A 20,282-nucleotide genomic window follows, 5' to 3' on the forward strand; every position below is an offset into this window, starting at 1 on the left:
CATCTGCACATTCTGCATTACTCAAGTGTCAAACCTTTATGTCAAAGACACTTTATAGAATACTGACTGAATTATTGGAAGACACAAAATTAGTAATATTTTAATATAAACATAAAGGTTGCTCTGGAATTTTTGTTTTACAGATTAGTTCCCAAAAAACGAAGAGATTAATGCTAAGCTCATTCTCATCTTGAAATTATGTTTGGGCCAACTCTCCAAAATGTTTCCAGGGCATGATCCAACCTGCGAACGTTGCAACCAAGCCCCAGCCTCACTAGGTCACATGTTCTGGGCCTGCTCCAAATTAACATTATTCTGGACAAAAATTTTTAATTACCTCTCAGACAGCCTTGGACTCACAATCCCTCCTAACCCATTAACAGCTGTGTTTGGGGTTCTTCCAGAGGGTCTTAAAGTGGAGAAGGACAAACAAATTGTGATTGCATTCACTACACTGTTGGCACGCAGACTTATTCTGATAAACTGGAAGAACCCAAACTCTCCTCTTTTAAGTCAGTGGGAAACTGATGTGTTATATTATTTAAAATTGGAAAAAATCAAATACTCAGTTAGAAGATCTGTACAGACTTTTTTCAAAACATGGCAGGATCTAATCAGTAATATTTTAAAATAAGTTTATAAAGCACAGAGAATTTATTAATTTAGGTATTTTTACAAGCCTTAAATTTTACACCGTTTGGCTTGCTCTCTCTCTCAGGGGTGGGGATCGATCTGTTCTTAGCATAATTCTTTTTTTTGTAAAAACTTGATTGCTATGTATTGACTGTAATAAAATTAATAAATAAAAATTAAAAAAAAAAAAAAGAAATTATATTTGGGTAAGTGTTGATAGTTGTGTGTGTGTGACAAGAGGTCCTTGGCAAAGCATGATTTTTAAATAACTAATTTGAGTCCCATAGTGTGTAGGCTCCAAACTGGTGTGGGTGTAGGTACGATTGGGCAGTTTGTCTGATCACGCATTCATGTACAAGGAGATCAGTCAGGTGCCTCATTCACACTTTGGTGTAGGAAGAGGACCACATCTGAACCCAATCACGCAGTATAAAGGGAGCCTGCACGGCCGAGTGAGGACAACAAAGATCAAGAGGATTAAAGAAAAGAGAGGAGAAAGTACTGAGGTTTACAGGACATAAAAGATATATAATGGTGAGGAGCCTGTGGCGATTAGAAATGGAGGCAGGTGGTCAGGAGTATGCCCCATGTGAAGCGAGGGACTGGCGAGGGGGCACTGACTTAACAAATACAGAGAGGAGTAGGAGTGGCCCCGTTGTATGGTGTCTCCCTTCTGACAACAACTGACTGGCTGAAGGAGACATGGGTAAGGTTCAGCAAGGAGTACCACAGACACAGACAGACTGGCATTAGGACCCCAAAACCCAGGATTTAATGGGTGACTTTACAGTACCTGTCAGCTGGCATCTCCTCATGCCGCAGGATCCTGATGTGATAAGCTGAGGAGATGCCAGGTTTTAGAGAGAGGCATGGAGGCTCATATTTATTTTATATGGATGGACAGATTCCTTATGTGATTTTAACTTTGTATTTGTTGGATTATTGGGATTTTAATCTACATGTATCACTTCGCTTTTTTGGATTATTTATTTAATAATTATTTAGTGGATGGAATACTGCACTATTTGCACTTTGGGTTTTGTTTTAATAAAAGCACTGGACAGTTTTGCACCAATCCCTTGTTGACCAGGTGTGTCCTCATTTCCCCGGTTCATCTCGGTTAATGACTATCGATGGTTCAAGAGGTGGTTCCTATTCATTATGAAGTGTGAATGTAAGACAAAAACAGGTAATATAACGTACCTACGCTTTGGAAGGATTTCTAAATGTATTTTGCAACACTAAAATACTGTCACTTACTTAAATTGTACAGTCATACAAATTAAAAATATTTATTTACCATTTCGTATGCTTCATTTGAGTTCACCGTGAGTAGAATGGTGTCATTTTTTTAGTGAAAAATAAGACTAAGAAAAGGAGAAAGGAACTTCACAGTAAGTGTGAACCGCACAGACCTCATGTGTTTAGAGCGGAGCAGTGCTACAGTGTGGTATGTACTGTGAATGAATGAAGGGCATAACTTAAATGAAATAAATAAACAGATATGTTCTTGAAAAGTTCATCTCTAAAAGCCGATTAGGCAATATTTAAAAATGTGTTGATAAGCAACCCGTGATCTGTATCTCGCTTGGCGCTTTGAACATTTAAAAGCCTGCAAAGCAGCTGCCCTACTCTTTGTCTTTTATTCTCAACCCCAGGCATCTATTATATAGTGCCTTTACTATCTATCTATCTATCTATCTATCTATCTATCTATCTATCTATCTATCTATCTATCTATCTATCTATCATATAGATAGATAGATAGATAGATAGATAGATAGATAGATAGATAGATAGATAGATAGATAGATAGATAGATCTCGGTTCATGACTATCGATGGTTCAAGAGGCTCCCGGAAAACAACCAAGGATCATGAAAGCATCCTGAACCATCACAGTGTGTTCTGCAGTGGTCCTCCCTCCCATTCAGGGTTCCTTCTTACCCTGAGATCTGGGGCTGATGTTATCAGGTTTAAATCCTAAGGACTCCTTAATGGAAAAGTGGGAGAAAGAAAAAAAAGAGATTTAATCCTCTTTTACCAGTGTGAAGGACAGCTGGGTCCCATGCCCGGCAGGGACGCCCTTGGTGCTTATGTTCCGGGGGAGCCACCACGGGCAGTCCAGTACCTACCCGGGACTACAGCCTGGTTGGGGGCTCGGATGGCCGCTAGGGGGAGCTGCATGGACTCAGCAGCCTGGCTGGACGAATCTTCAGCCCCACCCGGAGGTGCAATTAGGACCAAACACTTGGAACACTTCCGGGTGGGTTATAAAAAGGGCCAGCCACCACCGCTCAAGGAGCACAGGGTCGGGAGGAGGAGGACTACGCTTGTGGAGGAGTGGTGGTAAAGAGAAAAGGATTGTTGGAGTTACAGTTGTGCTTTGGGGACTGTGTATTGCCTGTGGGTCACGGGGAAGACGTGCGCCCACGGGTGAAGAAAAATAAAAGTTTGTTTATTTTTATACGTGCCTCCGTGTCCATCTGTGTTAGGTCTGGCGCATATATAGCGCCTTTTGTTGCACCAGGTAAAGGTTCCTTTTATCAATTTTCTACACATAAATCAAACTTTCTTAGCTCTGTTTTGGTTAATTCTGGTTATTCTGATAGGAGGCTGAAAACATGGGGAGATAAAACACAGTGCTGGGCTAGAAACATCTTTGCAAAAAGGGCAAGATTTGCAAGTTCTGCACATTCAGTATTTATTTATCCCTTCTCTAGGCCACACGTAAATGTTACAAGCAGTCTGTTTTGGCATATGTGTTGAGGGTCCCATTCAAGTCAAGTCAAGATTATTTTCAAGTGTACATAATACAATGAGACTCTTACTTGCATATTTCCTCTAAATAGCTGGCAAAAATTCAATGCAAAAATATATTTGAAAAGGTATAAATAGTAAGCAATATATATCTACAATTATATACAATATGTCCTGTATTTGCAAGTACTATATACTGGAATACAATGCTTGTTATGACTGTTCAGCAACCTTATGACTCATGACTTATGATTCACAATTATAGAAACCTACGAAAGTCAAGAGACATACACTCTTTTGTATGATGTTAGTTGGAACCCAGATTTAAGTAATAGCTGGTATAACAGACAAGACGTGGCTGTGCTGGCTGTGTGTCTAATAAAGTGTTTGTTCCTGCTGTATGGATGTGGACAAATGTGATGGTACCCCTTCATAAAATAATGACCCACAATTATTTATGAAATAACCTGAAACTGACAAAAGTAATTGGCACCCATCATTATCTATTCCACTGGTCTCAAACTCCAGTCCTGGAGGTCCACAATGACTGCAAGTGTTCATTCTAACTTTTTTCTTAATTATTGACCTGTTTTTGATGCCAGTTAACTTGATTTGAATTTATTTTAAATGAATTTCTCTTGAAGACTCAGAGTTCTTAATGGTTTCTTTTTTCTTAATTAACAGCCAAACAATTATGAGATACAAAATGAGCCAAAACAGGACCAGCAAACTTTGTCCATCATGCAGTATCTGAAAATAAAGAAAGATGAAGGTCTCAGGAATGTTGATCTGCTCAGGACCACAAAGCACTTTAACACTGCTCTTAGATAAAAGAAAATCAAGTAGTTCAGAAATTTATGCTAATGCACAACGAGAGCAGCAACAAGCCAAGAAATTAAAGAACAGGTTTAATTAACAACAAAACTCAGCGCCTAATTAAGCAACTGCTTGGAATGAAATTGGGTGGAATTTGGCCTTGACTTGGTTGACCTTCTGTTAGTTGACTCACTTCACATTTCATTTCTATTCAGATGCCATTTAAGGAAAGAAATGAAGCAATTCAGAGTAATGATGGAGAAATTCAGGGGAACAAATCTTAAAAGAAAAGTCCATTAAAATGAAAGGAAAAGAAGTTAATTAGAAACAAAAACTGGTCATCAATTAAGAAAAGGGTTAGGATTAAAACCTGCAGCCACTGCAGCCCTATAGGACTGGAGTTTGAGGCCACTGGTTTATTCCATATTTAACAAAAATCTGACTTTGCTACACAGTTTTCACTCAACAGAATATTTCAAATGATGAAAATGGTTTGAACAAAAATTATTGAACCTTTAACCTAATATTTTGTTACACAATGTTAAGAATCAACTGCTGCAATCAAGCGATTCCTGAGACTTCTGTACCTGTCCACAGGCAGTTTGGCCCACTTCTCCTGAGCAAACTGCTCCAGCTGTGTCAGGTTTGAAGAGGGCTTCTCCATACTGTTTCATGTTTCAGTTCATTCCATTAATGCTTGATGGGATTCAGATCAGGTCTTATGGAAGGCCACCTCAGAATAGTCCAATGTTTTGTTCTTATCCATTCTTATCCTGTTTCAGGAGAACTGACACAGAGCTTTCTGACACTAGGCACTACGTTTCACTACAACATGTCTTGAGATTTCATTGTTCCTTGCACATAATCAAGGGACCCCATGCCAGACACAGCAAAGCATCCTCAAAACATAAGTGAGCCTCCTCCATGTGTCACTGTAGATAAGGTGTTCAATTCTTTGAAAGCTTCCTTTTTTCATCTGTGAACACAGAGCAGATGTAACTTGACAAAAAGCTCCAGTTTTCTCATCTGCCCAAAAGACATTTTCTCAGATGCATTGTGACTTGTCAAAATGCTCTTTAGCAAATTCCAGTCTGGGTCTTCTTCCATTAAATGACTGTCACACAAAAAGCAACAAATGATGCGATTAGACACTGATGGACCAGGACCTCGGAGTTCAGCTTGTATCTCTCTGGAAGTTGTCCTTAGCTTATTGTCTCCTGTATTCTCGCCATTCTTCTGCCCATTACGGGGTCGATTTTTCCTCTTGACTACAATCCTATGGACTTTAAACTTCTTAATAATATTTGCAACTGTTATCTCCAAGCTGCTTGCAAATGGTCTTCTAGCCTTTTCTTTTAGCATTCTTATCTAAAATGTTCTTTCTGATCCCCTCAGCCAACTCTCTCCTTTGCTTTTACTGGTCTTTGTTCAATGTCGGACACACAATGACACTAAATAGCAGAGTGACTACTTTTCTCCATTTAAAAAATTTTAAATGACTGAGTGTAGGATTGGAGACGTGATATTAATTACAGAAAACAGCTAGTTTGAAAAATCACTCTAATCCAATTATTTATGATCTTTTCTAGGGATACCGACACATATGTCCATGCTATTTTAGAATATCTTTGTAGAAAAATCAACACTTAGTCTTTTTTTCACATTTGCTTTATCAGAGGCATGTAGGTGTACAGGGGACAACCGCTTTTCATTTCATCACTTTTCTGGGGACAATCAGCACTTTTTCAAGTGGACAAGCTCTGGCATAAGCCGTGGTAGCTGTGATGTCTCAGTTCTGACCAGGACAAAGGCAGTTTCAAACACGCATGGATGAAGTGAAGCCTGCCTAAGGTAAAGTCATCTCTGATGGACGATCATAAGAATTGTCCCATAGAGGGTTCCTTTCTTCACATTGGCTGACCCAGCACTGACTCGGCTGTGGAATGGCCAATAGGGGAGGCAGTCTGATGGCTGAGGTCTCCAGGACTCTGAACAAATCCAAATTGTATTATGTAATATCATCTACTGTTGAATTCTGCCCTGTACTTGTAATATTGCACTTACATTGTATTGAGAATTACTTGTGTTCTGTTCTGTGTATTGTATTGTATTTACCCCCTTTTTTTGGCATCCACTGCATGCCCGACCTATCTGGAATGGGGTCTCTCTTTGAACTGCCTTTCTCAAGGTTTCATCCAATTTTTAATTCGCTACAAGGGTTTATTTTGGGGGAGTTTTTCCTTGTCTACTTAGAGAGTCGAGGCTGGGGGCTGTCAAAAGCAGGGCCTGTTAGAGTCCACTGTGGCGCTTCTTGTGTGATTTTGGGCTATACAAAAATAAATTGTATTATATTGTAAGTGAAGGAGCGCATGTGGAGAATGCTTACAAAAATCAGAATAAGTGTAGAGGAGCAACAAAGATATTTCTTAATCTAAACATATACCAATTTTGCATTCTATCTTTAGCTACAACATGACAATTTTCAAAATTTCTAACTTGCTGCAGTCATTACCTAAACCACAACCAGACACTGATAAAAAAATTATGGGCAGATATTTTCTTGATCCAATCTTAATTTTCACGTATTCAACTGAAAGTTATCAGAGGATCTTCAATAGCAATAAAAGCCAGTGAGTCAGTGCCACCAGCCAAAGCAAACACAATGAAGAAGCAGGCAAGTTTTCCTCTTTTAGTTGTAGCCTTCATGTCGGTGACTTATGAGGGTAAGTTTCATGGTTTTAAACATCTGAGCTTCGTAATATTTACCAAATGATTTAAACTGATAAAAAAGCTTTGCTTTCAGAATAGTTATAATTTCTGGAGGTGATTTACAATTTAAATTTTAACTCTGCAGGTGATTGTGTGGAAATTGTTGGTGGGAGGGAAGTCCAAAATCATTCAAGAACCTACACGGCGTATCTCAGCACTAGGTGTGGCGGTGCTTTGATTAAACCAGACTGGGTGTTGACAGCAGCACATTGCAAAACGTGAGTACTGCCATTTCCAGAAAATAAAGATTAAATATTTAGTCATTGTTTGCCAAATGAAGACATCTCCCACTGGCAAAAAGAGGGTTAATTATTCATTATGAAGTGTGAATGTAAGACAAAAACTCTATTAACAGGTAATATAACGTACCTAAGCTTTGGAAGGTTTTCTAAATGTATTTTGCAACACTAAAATACTGTCACTAACTTAAATTGTACAGTCATACAAATTAAAAATGTTTATTTCCCATTTTGAGTTCACTGTGAGTAGAATGGTGTCATTTTTTAGAGAAAAGGACAAAGGAACTTCACAGTAAGTGTGAACCGCACACACCACGTGTTTAGAGCCGAGCAGTGCTACAGTGTGGTATGTACTGTGAATGAATGATGGGCATAACTTAAATCAGATAAATAAATAAATATGTTCTTGAAAAGTTAATCTCTAAAATCCGGTTAGGCAATATTTAAAAATGTGTTGATAAGCAACCCATGATCTGCATCTCGCTCTGCGCTTTGAACATTTAAAAGCCTGTAAAGCAGCTGTCCTACTCTTTGTCTTTTATTTTCGGCCCCAGTCGTCTATTATATTGTGCCTTTACTATCTATCTATCTATTGTGGCAGGCGGCCGGGTCCCATGCCTGGCCGGGACGCCCCTTCTACATATGTTCTGTAGGAACCCTGGCTGACGATGGTGCCTCAGTTTCTCGCAGGACTCCATGGCAGATGGAGTTCGCCACAGCCCTGTTTGGATCTGGGGTGGCAGCCTGGGGGTGCTGCATGGGTCCCTGAGCCGGTCTGGACAACTCTACAGCCCCACCCGGAAGTGTAATCAGATTCAGGTAATCAAGCGCCTGGAGCACTTCCGGGTGGGCTATAAAAAGTGCCAGCAACCACCACTCAAGAGCCAGAATCAGGAGGAAGAGGACAAGGTTGCCAGGGAGGAGTGGTAGTTCGAGAAGAGAGTGCTTCGGGTGTTTAAGTGCTTACTGGGACTGTGTTATGCCTGTAGGGTTCACGGGGAAGACTTGCCCCACAGGTGAAGAAAAATAAAGTCTTTTCGTGTTTTTACATGTGCCTCAGAGTGAGTCTGTGCCGGGTGAGGCTCTATACAGCGTCCAGTTACACACTATCTAAGACATCTTTAAGGATTCTGGCTTCTTTGAACATCCTAAAGACTTACATGCCAGCTTAACTGCAGACACTAAATTGGTGTAATGTCAATATGGCCGTGTACCTGAGTATGCCCCGTGATGGACTGGCATCCACTCCAAGTAATTCACAGGTCCAGTGAAGCCAGAGTTAAATTCTTATGCCAGGCTGTGCTGAGTTCTGTGCACATAATCCTTGTTTTCAAGCAGGTTTTCTTTTGGGATTCTGGTTTCTTGAAAACCCTAACGACTTTTGTGCCTTCTTCACTTCGATAGACCTTTATCATTGAATTTGATCAATTTTGTGAGTGTGCCTTGTGGTGGACTTGTATCCTGTTAGTTCCTGCCTTATTGATTCTGCTCCGGGGATATGCTGCACTCATAGTGTTCTTTAATGTAAAAAAAAACAAAACCCTACAATCAATGGAGAGATGCCTGCATAAGGCTGTTGCCACAAATCTTTATTCACTGGCCTCACTAGAAATAAAACAGGGTGGGGATGTCTATCTGGTTATTCAATTCAAAGTCTATTTTATTTTTTCAATTCTTATTTTAAGGTTGAATCATATTGAAGTGACTCTTGGAACTCATTCACGAATAGAAAAAGAACCAACAAGACAGGAATTTCAAGTGAAGATTGCTGTTCCTCATCCTAACTTTAATAATTATACATCTGTGAATGATATAATGCTTCTTAAGGTGTGTATTCACTTTGTTCTTTTCTCCAGCTTTCATGTAAATCAGGGTCTTCCTAAACCTGAAAACAAATTTATAGAATCTAAATATTGATATTTGGAGCTCTTAATAGCCAAAGAGTAAGATACCAGTGGTTGGAAACGTAGTGAGAGTAAAAAAAACATGGCAAGCTTCACTATCCTAGTTTCAGAAATACACATATAGCACAGATGAAAAGCCTATTGAAACATTTTTTAATTAAGAGAACAAAATACAAATGGGGCATCATGATGGCGCAGTGGTAGCACTGCTGCCTCACAGTAAGGAGACCAGTGTTTGTGTCTCGGGTTCTCCTTACATGGAGTTTGCATGTGCGAGAGAATAAAGGGATCATTAAGTGGTAAATAGAGTAAGGTAAGGGCTGTTCAGTCCCCGTACAAACTGTTGTCAGAGCTTGGTCTGCATTGCCGGCAGTAAGTCGAACCCATTTCTGGTGTGAGTTGGACTCTGCCAGGGCTGCCCTTTGCCATCAATTCTGTTCAGAACTTTTATGAACAGAATTTATAGGTGCTGCCTGGGCATTGAGGGGGTCAGGTTTGGTGGGCTCAGGATTGGGTCACTGCTTTTTGCAGATGATGTTGTCCTGTTTGCTTCATCAGGCTGCAATCCTCAGCTCTCACTGGATCGGTTCACAGCCGAGTGTGAAGTGGATGGGATAGGTATCGGTACCTCCAAATCCGTGATCCTCAGCCGGAAAAGGATGGAGTGCCCTCTCGGGTTGGGAGTGAGATCCTACCCCCAGTGGAGGAGTTCAAGAATCTCAGGGTATTGTTCACAAGTGAGGGAAGAATGGAGCGGGAGATCGACAGGCGGATTGGTGCGGTGTCCACAGTGATGTGGGCTCTGCATCGGTCTGTCATGGTGAAAAGGAGCTGAGCCGAAAGGCAAAGCTCTTAATTTACCGGTCGATCTACGTTCCTACCCTCACCTATGGTCATAAGCTGTGAGTAGTGACCGAAAGAACGAGATCGCGAATACAAGCGGCTAAAATGAGTTTCCTCCACAGGGTGTCTGAACTTTCCCTTAAAGATAGGGTGAGAAGCTCGGTCATCCGGGAGGAGCTCAGAGTAGAGCTGCTGCTCCTCCGAAAATTGAGAGGATTCAGAGGAGGTGTCTCAACCATCTGATCAGGATGCCTCCTGGACGCTTCCCCTGGTGAGGTAGTCCGGGCACATCTAACTGGGATGAGGCCCTGAGGAAAACTCAGGACATACTGGTTAGACTATGTTTCTCAGCTGGCCTGGGAACGCCTCGGGATTCCCCCGGAAGAGCTAGTAGAAGTGGCCAGGGAGAGGGAAGTCTCTGGGTAACTCTGCTCAAGCTGCTGCCCCCGCGACCTGACCTCGGACAAGCGGAAGAGAATGGATGGATGGATGGATGGATTAGTGGTAAATAGTTTTTGCGAATGAAGCATTTTGTAGGCTGTGTACATTAAAAAGAAATATTTAATATTTGTGTTAGAGAATATCAATCAATCAATCAACATTTATTTATATAGCACATATTCATACAAAAAAATGTAGCTCAAAGTGCTTTACAAAATGAATAGAAAAATAGAAGACACAATAAAAATAAAATAAGTCAACATTAATTAACATAGAATAAGTAAGGTCCGATGGCCAGGGTGGACAGAAAAAACAAAAAAAACTCCAAAGGCTGGAGAAAAAAAAAATCTGTAGGGGTTCCAGACCAAGAGACCGCCCAGTCCCCTCTGGGCAATCTACCTAACATACTGTAAGTCAAACAGTCCTCTTTGTATTTAGGGTTTTCATGGAAGGACTTGATGATGATGGTCACGTAGACTTCTGGCTTTCAGTCCATCAATGTTGGTGCATCATGATGCTTTGAGTAGGTGGTGGTGGCGCAGGCCGCCACCACAAAGAAACCGGAAAAAGAAACAGAAGAGAGAGTAGGGATCAGTATGGATTTTGGAGCCACTGTGAATAGTTATTATGAAGAATTGAACATACAGAGTATCAGTATTAAGTTAAAGTGAAGTTATAAAAAGGCCATGTTAAAGTAATGTGTTTTCAGCAGTGTTTTAAAGTGCTCTACTGTATTAGCCTGGGGAATTCCTATTGGCAGGCTATTCCAGATTTTAGGTGCACAACAGCAGAAGGCCGCCTCACCACTTCTTTTAAGTTTAGCTTTTGGAATTATAAGGAGACACTCATTTGAAGATCTAAGGCTACGATTTGGAATATATTCCGATATATAAGATGGAGCGAGATTATTTAAGGCTTTATAAACCATAAGCAGTATTTTAAAGTCAATCCTGAAAGACACAGGCAACCAGTGTAGTGACATCAAAACTGGAGAAATGTGTTCGGATTTTTTTTCCCAGTTAGGATTCTAGCAGCTGCATTCTGCACTCGTTGCAAGTGATTTATGTCTTTTTGGGTAGTCCTGAGAGGAGTGCGTTACAGTAATCTAGTCTACTGAAAACAAAAGCGTGAATTAATTTCTCAGCATCTTTCAATGATATAAGAGGTCTAACTTTGCTATGTTTCTTAAGTGAAAAATGCTGTCCTAGTGGTCTGATGAATATGCGATTTAAAATTCAGATTACAGTCAACGGTTACCCCTAAATTGTTTACTTCCGTCTTAACTTCTAATCCCAGTGCATCAAGTTTATTTCTGATAACCTCATTGAATCCATTATTGCCAATTACTAAAATTTCAGTTTTCTCTTTATTTAGTTTGAGAAAATTACTATTCATCCATTCAGAAATACCAGTAAGACATTGTGTTAGTGTATCGAAGAGTCGGAGTCATCAGGTGCTATTGATAAGTACAGCTGTGTGTCATCAGCATAGCTGTGGTAACTCACGTTGTAACCTGAGATAATCTGACCTAACGGAAGCATGTAGATTGAGAACAGCAGCGGACCCAGGATAGAGCCTTGTGGAACACCATATCGGATATCATGTGTCTTTGAGATTTGATTACCACAACTCACAAAGAATTTTCTCCTGCCAGGTAGGATTCAAACCAATTTAAGACACTGCCAGAGAGGCCCACCCATTGACTAAGGCGATTTCTAAGAATATTGTGATCAATGGTGTCAAATGCAGCACTCAGATCTAAGAGGATGAGAACAGATAAATGGCCTCTGTCTGCATTTACCGCAAGTCATTTACTACTTTAACAAGTGCAGTTTCTGTACTGTGATTTGTTCTGAAGCCTGACTGAAATGTATCAAGAATAGCATGTTTATTGAGGTGGTCATTTAACTGCATAATGACTGCCTTCTCTAGAATTTTACTTAAGAAGGGCAGGTTAGAGATGGGTCTAAAATTTTCAAAGGCAGAGGGTCAAGATTATTTTCTTGAGCAGGGGTTTAACTACAGCAGTCTTAAGACAGTCTGGAAAGACCCCGTATCTAATGACAATTTACTATGTCCAGAATATTGTCAATTAGCACGCCTGATATTTCTTTGAAAAACCTTGTTGGTATTGGGTCAAGGACGCAGGTGGAGGGTTTCAGTTGAGAGATTATACTATGTAATTCAGGTAAATCTATCCTGGTGAAAGCATTTAATTTGTTTATAATGGAGTACGGGGCTTTGGAGGTTCTGCAGTGTTGGGGAGATATACTATGTTATCTCTAATATCATTAATTTTTGATTGAAAAATACAGCAATGTTCTCACAGGTTTCACTGGAAGTATTCTGGGGGCATTCCTTTGTGTTACCTGGGTTTAACAGATGATCAATTGTTTGAAATAAGACTGGGATTACTAGCATTGTTATTTATAATATTAGAGAAATAGCAGCGCCTCTCAAGACGGACAGTGTTATTGTATTCTGTTATTTTAGCCTTCAATATCTCATAATGGATAGTTAGTTTAGTTTTCCTCCATTTACGCTCAGCTCTACGACATGTTCTTTTTAAATCAGACACTCTTTGGGTCTTCCATGGAATAACAATACTAGAGGATTTTTTAACTGTCTTTTCAGGTGCAACTATGTCAACAGCAGTTCTTACTTTAGAATTAAAGTTTTCCACTTTACTATTTACATTATCCTCGCTATTATAGTTGGCATTATAAACGGACTGATTGCTTAGAATAGTTGTAAGCTTTAAAGCTGCTGATGAGTCAAAGAAGCGTTTTTTAACAAAATGCTTCTCATATCTTTATTTCTATATTAAATAGTAGAAGGAAATGGTCTGATAGACCGATATCAGTGACCTGCTTTATATCAACTTTAAGTCCTTTAGTAATCACTAAGTCTAACGTATGACCTGCTTTATGTGTAGGCTGATTAACGAGCTGCCTCAAATCAAAAGAGTCCAGGAGGTTCATGAATTCCTTTACCTTTTGGTCACACTGATTGTCGACATGAAAGTTAAAGTCGACTATTATTATAAGAGTGCGTCATAGTTTGTAACTAAAATTGACATTAAGTCAGAGAATTCCTCAAGGAAAGACGCGTTATATTTAGGAGGTCTATACACGGATAATACGAGAACGTGAGAAACTCCATGAATAACAACGGCGAGATACTCAAAGGACTTAAATTTACCAAAACTAGCATGAAGGAACTGCTGAAAGGGTTAAATAAAGAGCCAGCGTGTTCTATTACGGTGGCTTAAGAAATTGGCTGATGTCATGTACCCAATAAGACCTGACAGTGACAGTTGTCACATAAACACATTCCATTAAAGGGTAAGAGCTGAACTTAAAAGAGATATTGAGAAGAACAAGAAGATAGTAAAATAAGACTTTTATTTGGGTATGTTTATTTGGGTGTGTAAGCTAATAGACCAATTAGAGTAAATGTCATATGATGCATCAGCACTGTTATGCAAATTCACTTGTGTACAAGTATGAGTCTCTGTCTTTGCTCTGTTACCATTCCGTGACATCTCTGCTCAACTGGGTGCTCCCTCTTCATGAAGAGAAATTATAGACGCATGAACAAGCTTCCTCCTGTCTGATTTCTGACACAAAGAGGCCTAGTTGAGGACACATTTCTTTCTTAACTATATTTCCAATTTATTTCTTCCACACATGCTCTCCCAGTGTCTTCATGGGTTTCCGCTGGGTGCTCCAGTTTCTTTCCTCTATCCAAAGCCATTCAAGTTAGATGAATTGGTGAATTAACCTTGTGTGTGTGTGTTTGGTGTATGTATTTGGCGTGTGTGTGTGTGTTCTGCCCTGCAATGGGCTGGTACCCTATCCATGTTTTGCTCTTGCCTTGGGGCCAAAGCTAGCTGGGATAGGCTCCAGTACCCCCCATGAACCTAGTTTGGATTAAGCAGGTTAGAAAATGGCATGACATGAAATACAAATGGGAAAACACAGCAGTGATGTAGTCATTGCGTTCCAAAAATTCTGAAAATTCAACTTCCTTTTAACCAATTCAGAGAGCTACTGCAGGGCCGTCTTAATGTATGGGCATGCTGGACAGTTGCCCAGAGGCCCCACGAGCATAAGGGCTCCATGCTAATCTATGTATGTTGTGACTTCCTGAGTAGTTCTTTAGGTAGCACAATATCAGCACTTCCCACCCATAACTATTCTCAAAAGACTCCTCCATCATAGGCTGCATTAATAATGGAGTTAAGTCGGAGTATAGAAAACTTGTGGAGGATATTGTCTTGTGGTGCAGGGACAACAACCTGCAGCTCAATATCAATGAGACAAAAGAGTTGGTGGTGGGCTTCTGTCATGCTAAATACCCTCTGAGACCAGTCACCATCCAGAGGGAGGATGTGGAAGTGGTGCAGAGCTGGGGCTTCACATAACTGGTCTGACAACACATTGTTGCAAACAGTACTTCTTAAGGAGACTCAGAACTTTTGATGTACGCAGCAAGCTACTGGAGATGTTTTAATAGTCTACAGTAGCCAGTGTGTTGTTCTACACTGTAATCTCCTGGGGAAGAAAATTGAGTTGAGAGCTACTGCAGGGCCGTCTTAATGCATGGGCCCACTGGGCAGTTGCCTGGGGGCTCCTCAAGCATAGGAGCCCCATGCTAATTATGTATATTTTGACTTGCTGAGTGGTTGCGTAGGTAGGGGCCCCAGTACAATGCTTTGCCCGGGGCCTATAATGCTGTTAAGACGGTCCTGCTCATAACAGCAGTCAGAAAATATCTTAGCACATCGTTGTGGCTAAAAGTGCTCTAAGACAGTGCCCTCTGGAGGGGATTCAGGTTTTTTTTTCATGATGGCATTCAAGTTTTCCACCATTTTATTTTCCACAATAGCTTTACAGTTACAGGCATTGTGCATTTTCAGAGGTTGTGTTGCTTTCCAGGAAATTACAGCATAGAACAACACACTGACGACTACAGACTGATTTAGCATTTATAGCTGCTTGCTGCTTACAATAAAATATCCAAGTTTCCTTAACAAGTACAATCTGCTCTGGCCCTTCTTGTTTACAATAGAACTTTGTCAGACCAGTCCAGTTTGTTGGTCATGTGGACCCCCAGGTACTTGTAGCTCTACATCACTTCCATATCCTCCCTCTGAATGGTGACAGGTCTCAGGGGCTCCAGAATTCCACCACTAGCTGTTTTGTCTTGCTAATGTTGAGTTGTAGGTGGGTCTCCCTGGACCATAAAACAAGGTCTTCCATAACCTTCCTGTACTCCAACTCCTGTCTGTTATTTATCCATGACATGAGCACTGTTTAGGATTTCAAAAAAGTGAAGATAGTCTTAATACTTGTCCAATGAGTTAACTATTTTAAATAATGAACGCAGACTGTTATGTTTACTGAAGTATACGAGGTGAGACACAAAAATAACCGGATTGAGCATGGGGCTTTCCTGGAAAACCGTCTGGAGGTCAGCTGGACGTGAATCATAGAGCTACTGTATATCCCCTCCTACACGCCTCCTCAAACCGCCGACTGGCTAGGTATATCCTGTGAATAACCAGTCAGTGTTTGCACAACAATCGCTACACGAGTTGCTGCTGCAATATTGCGTGAAAAAAAACAAACAGTGAAGACAAGACAAGACAACGCTCCCGCGCACAATGCTTTTGCTTTAAAGCAGTTTTTGGCTGATAAAAACATTCCTGTCCTCGATCATCCTCCTTATTCACCCGATTTAGCTTCCTGTGATTTTTACTTGTTCCCGAAAATCAAAAGTGATCTGAAGGGAACACATTTTTCTTCAATGGATGAAGTGAAGACAGAAACAGCAAGCCTGTTGAAGAGCCTCAAGCAAGAAGACTTCCAGCACTGTTTCAATCAATGGAAGGTATGTATGGAGTGGTGTAGAGATCAGGAGGGGGAGTATATAGAAGGTGACAATGTTTACAATGTTGTAACTCATCAACAAATATATTTTATTTTACCAATCCAGTTATTTTTGTGTCACACCTTGTAGCAGAATTTCATTTACTAACACGGATAATTGATTCTAGGACTGAAAATTGAGACATGTGTCTGCTTTTTCACTGAATATGTCAGAATTATTCAAATAAGTGTGTGTGTAGATTTGTCATCTGCTTGTTCCACATTGTGAATATAATAGTTTTATCATTTCTCTTTGATTTGTATTTTCAAAAGCTGAATGCAAGTGCAACGTTGAACAAATATGTTTCACTCCTTCCACTTCCCAAACATGGAGAAGATGTCGAAGCAGGAACCCACTGCAATGTTGCTGGATGGGGTGCTACCTACTTTGGTGGTTATCCAGTAGACAAAATGAGAGAAACAAGTGTTACCGTTATAGACAGAAATGTGTGCAACCGCCCCAGCTACTATGGAAAAATAAAAATAACAAAATGCATGCTGTGTGCAGGTGATCCGAATGGAGAACAAGACGCCTGTCAGGTAAAGCTCTGTTCAGAATTTCAGAACTTTCTGTTGCATTTTTCTTATTTTTAGACATCATCCTTTCTTCTACAACTGCTGAGTTATATATAATTAGTGGCCATATTTGCACTTGATATTAATATTTATCTTGGAAATAAATTGTATACAGAAGCAATTTAGCTGGATTACATTTATGGCTATAAGTACAAGAAGAAGACAAGTTTTGCGAGGTATAACATACCTTGACAAAGTTCATAAGGAGATCCTTCCAACATGTATATATAACAATATATGTATAGTGGTGATAAATGTGGGGTTCTTTTGCACTACCCTGACCCAGTACACAACTGGATGGACCACATGTAAGGAAAAGAAAAACATTTATGGCACAGGTTCTCTACAATACAGGCCTCTTTCTTCTTTTATTTTCAATCCCTTATTTCTCCAGTAATTACAGGTAAACTCTCGCCTTATCTCCACTTCCAAAGTACTTCCTGATCAGCTGGCTACTCAGGTCATCAGTGAAGCTGCATGTGATGACCTCCTCCTAGAGGCACCAAGGGTCCAAAAGGGCTGCTTGTTCAAAGTGCAGTTTGTATTGACTGCACTGAGCAGGAACAATTTTTAATTAAATCAGAATCAGAATGTGGTTCATATTCAGAGAAAAACAAGCTAAGTCAAAACCAGGCCAGGAAGATATAAATTTAACTAACAAAGGAATCAATACCAAAAGATAGTTTGAGTTGATACAAAGTTTACTTAACCATAGCCTCAATTTTAGACAAAATTTTAGTCAAAAGACAGAGCATATTCATAATCAAAAGATTATTAAAACTAATTTTATGCTAATTTCTTTTGGACTGCATCCCCAACCAGGAAGTGCACAATACTGAACTTTTTTGATGATTATGTGTACTTATAACATTTCCTGAGTGTCTGTTTATGCTTCTCTTATTGTTCATACTTATTAATAAAACGAGTTCATCAAGAACATGTGGACACACTTGGAAACTTGTTAAAGGTAAATTTCGCACAAACATTACATAGTTTTTCTTTGCACAAAGAATGATAGACACTTGGAATAAGCTGTCAAGTAGTGTGGTAGACAATAGGACTTTAGGTAATTTCATAACTTGATCTGATATTTTTTGGAAGAATTAAGTGGATAGGACTGGCAAGTTTTGTTGGGCTGAATGGCCTGTTCTCGTCTAGAGTGTTCTAATGTTCTAATTACACCATTTCTGTCTCAATTTTGTTTTTTATTATGGGTGTCGGCATTTTCAGTTGCCATCGTTACAATGTAGTGACATTTGCTTTGCAGTGTATCTCCAGGAATATAATAATTAACATAACTGATGTGATGATATAAAGCATTCTACATCAGACAAATTATTATTTGAGTTTGTAGATATCCTTTAAAAACAATCTCATGTATGTATGTGTTTAGTTTTTGTGCTTTAGATCCTCTGTTTTCTGACTCTTTGATTTGTCTCCTTATGAAGATTCTTTGATTAGCATTTTGGTAGTGCCATACAATTGGACAGATCTCTGGTTTAAACTTTGGTTTCAGTTTCAGTTACTATGCGGCCCAGTAGGAAACAAACCTTAAGCAAAACCAGAAGTGGAGGAACTTATTGCTCCAGCAAGCAGTCTCCTTTCCATATTCTGCCTTCCCATCTGAGAGATTACCTTAGATTCCATTCCTTCAGTCCTGCTGAAACCATTTCTTAAGTATATATATATACCAACTGTCAACATCTAATTTCACAAACCATGTCAAGAAGAAGGGCACTGCCAGGCAAATGTACATCCCTGCATTGTACTGAATGTATCAGAAGAGCAACAGGGACACCAGAGAGAGAGTCAGAAATGGAGAGTTTGTATGGACCACTGTGGGAACATTAGATGGCCAGTAGCCATGCCAGTTGCAAGGATGCTTGATCCTCTGCCTATGAAACAGAATCCAATTAGAGTTAAGAGGAGTGTAGAGTACCTTCTTTTCCATTTAAACATAAGGCTGATCATGAACCAGTAAGGTGGTCATGCACAGTCCACCTTGTACTGTTTATGTTACAGTATGCTCAACCATTTTGCTTTCTCACACTGTTATTCTATATATGCAATTTGTCAATTTCTGCGTTCATTCATTTTAAATGCTATGTTGTTTATGCAGGGAGATTCAGGAGGCCCATTACTGTGCAATGGGATCTACAGAGGAATTGTCTCCTTTCGTAGAGAATGTGGGCTGCCTAAAAAACCAGGTGTCTACACACTCCTTACAGAAGAGTATCTCAGATGGATACATAAAGAAATTAAGGATTATTAAATGTAAATGCTTGTTTCATGCATCAGCTTCTCTTTCTATGGTGCTGCTGTTGCTTGCTATTATTTTTATTGTTTTAATTGATGCAACATACAGTCATGTGACAAAGTATGAAAATATATTTTTTCTCTTTTAACATACGCATATGTGGACGTTTCACGATTTGATCTTCTTCTACACAGTATCTTTAGATAAACATCTTTTAATAATTTAGTCCACGAAAAATGGACAGAATTGCCATTCTCATCTGTGTGTCCACCCTTGGATCTAAGAGCTGACATTGCACCCTCAAATAGGTATTTCCTGTAACTGTCTACCAGTCTTTGACTTCTAATCAGTTATTTCTTAATCTCCTATGCATAATTCTTTCAGCAGTGTGATATTTATGGGGTGTCTTGTGTGCACAACCTGACTCAAATCCCAACACAACTTCTCACCATCCAGGCTTTGACTCAGACATTCCAGAAGTCTCCATTTCTTTCTTTTCCACCATTCCTTGGTTGATTTGCTGCTTCATGTGGGGTCATTGTCATGTTGCAAGGTTCAGTTTCAGATGGGCTCTAACAAGTGGTCTCACATTATTTTCTGGTAAAATGAAAAATTCATCATACAGTAGATTCGATGATGGTGAGCTGCCTAGGCACTGATGCAGCAAAGCAGCCCCAAACCATAATATTTCCACCACCAATTTGGTTTCAGGTTCTTCTGGCCAAATGCTGCTGTTGGTTTACACTAAATATATCTTCTGATACTGTGGACAACTAACTCTATGTGCCTTGTCTGACTGGAGCACATTGCTCCAGAAACTCTGGTCTTTGCCTGGGTGTTCATGGGTAAACTTTAGTCTTGCCCTGAAGTTTTTTCTGGACAGCAAAGTTTTCCTTCTGCCGTAACTCCGATGTACATCTAATCAGACTCATCCACCCTGGCATCAACAGTGGCAAGAGCTACCAGTAGGTCCCATGACAAAATCCAGGCGTTCGTAAAGACTTCTTTCAGCATGGTGTGTTCTACTCTTTGGCTAATCTTGCTAGGACAGCCTGTTGAAATCTTCTTCACTTGTAGATGATCTTCCGGATAGTGGAATAGCTGATTTCCAA

At 39.9% G+C, this 20,282-nt stretch overlaps 1 protein-coding gene across 1 annotated transcript; it reads left to right on the plus strand.

Annotated features, from left to right (window-relative positions):
• The first annotated feature begins 7,467 nt into the window (after nt 1-7,467).
• Nucleotides 7,468-19,300, plus strand: LOC120528526 (granzyme A-like). Its single transcript, XM_039752702.1, has 4 exons — nt 7,468-7,508; nt 8,902-9,043; nt 16,611-16,877; nt 19,033-19,300. Exons 1-4 carry the CDS (start codon nt 7,468-7,470, stop codon nt 19,183-19,185), a joined length of 603 nt encoding a protein of 200 aa, XP_039608636.1. The 3' UTR covers nt 19,186-19,300.
• Nucleotides 19,301-20,282: the final 982 nt, after the last annotated feature.

Source organism: Polypterus senegalus, chromosome 4, assembly GCF_016835505.1.
Source record: "Polypterus senegalus isolate Bchr_013 chromosome 4, ASM1683550v1, whole genome shotgun sequence".
Lineage (NCBI taxonomy): Eukaryota > Metazoa > Chordata > Cladistia > Polypteriformes > Polypteridae > Polypterus > Polypterus senegalus.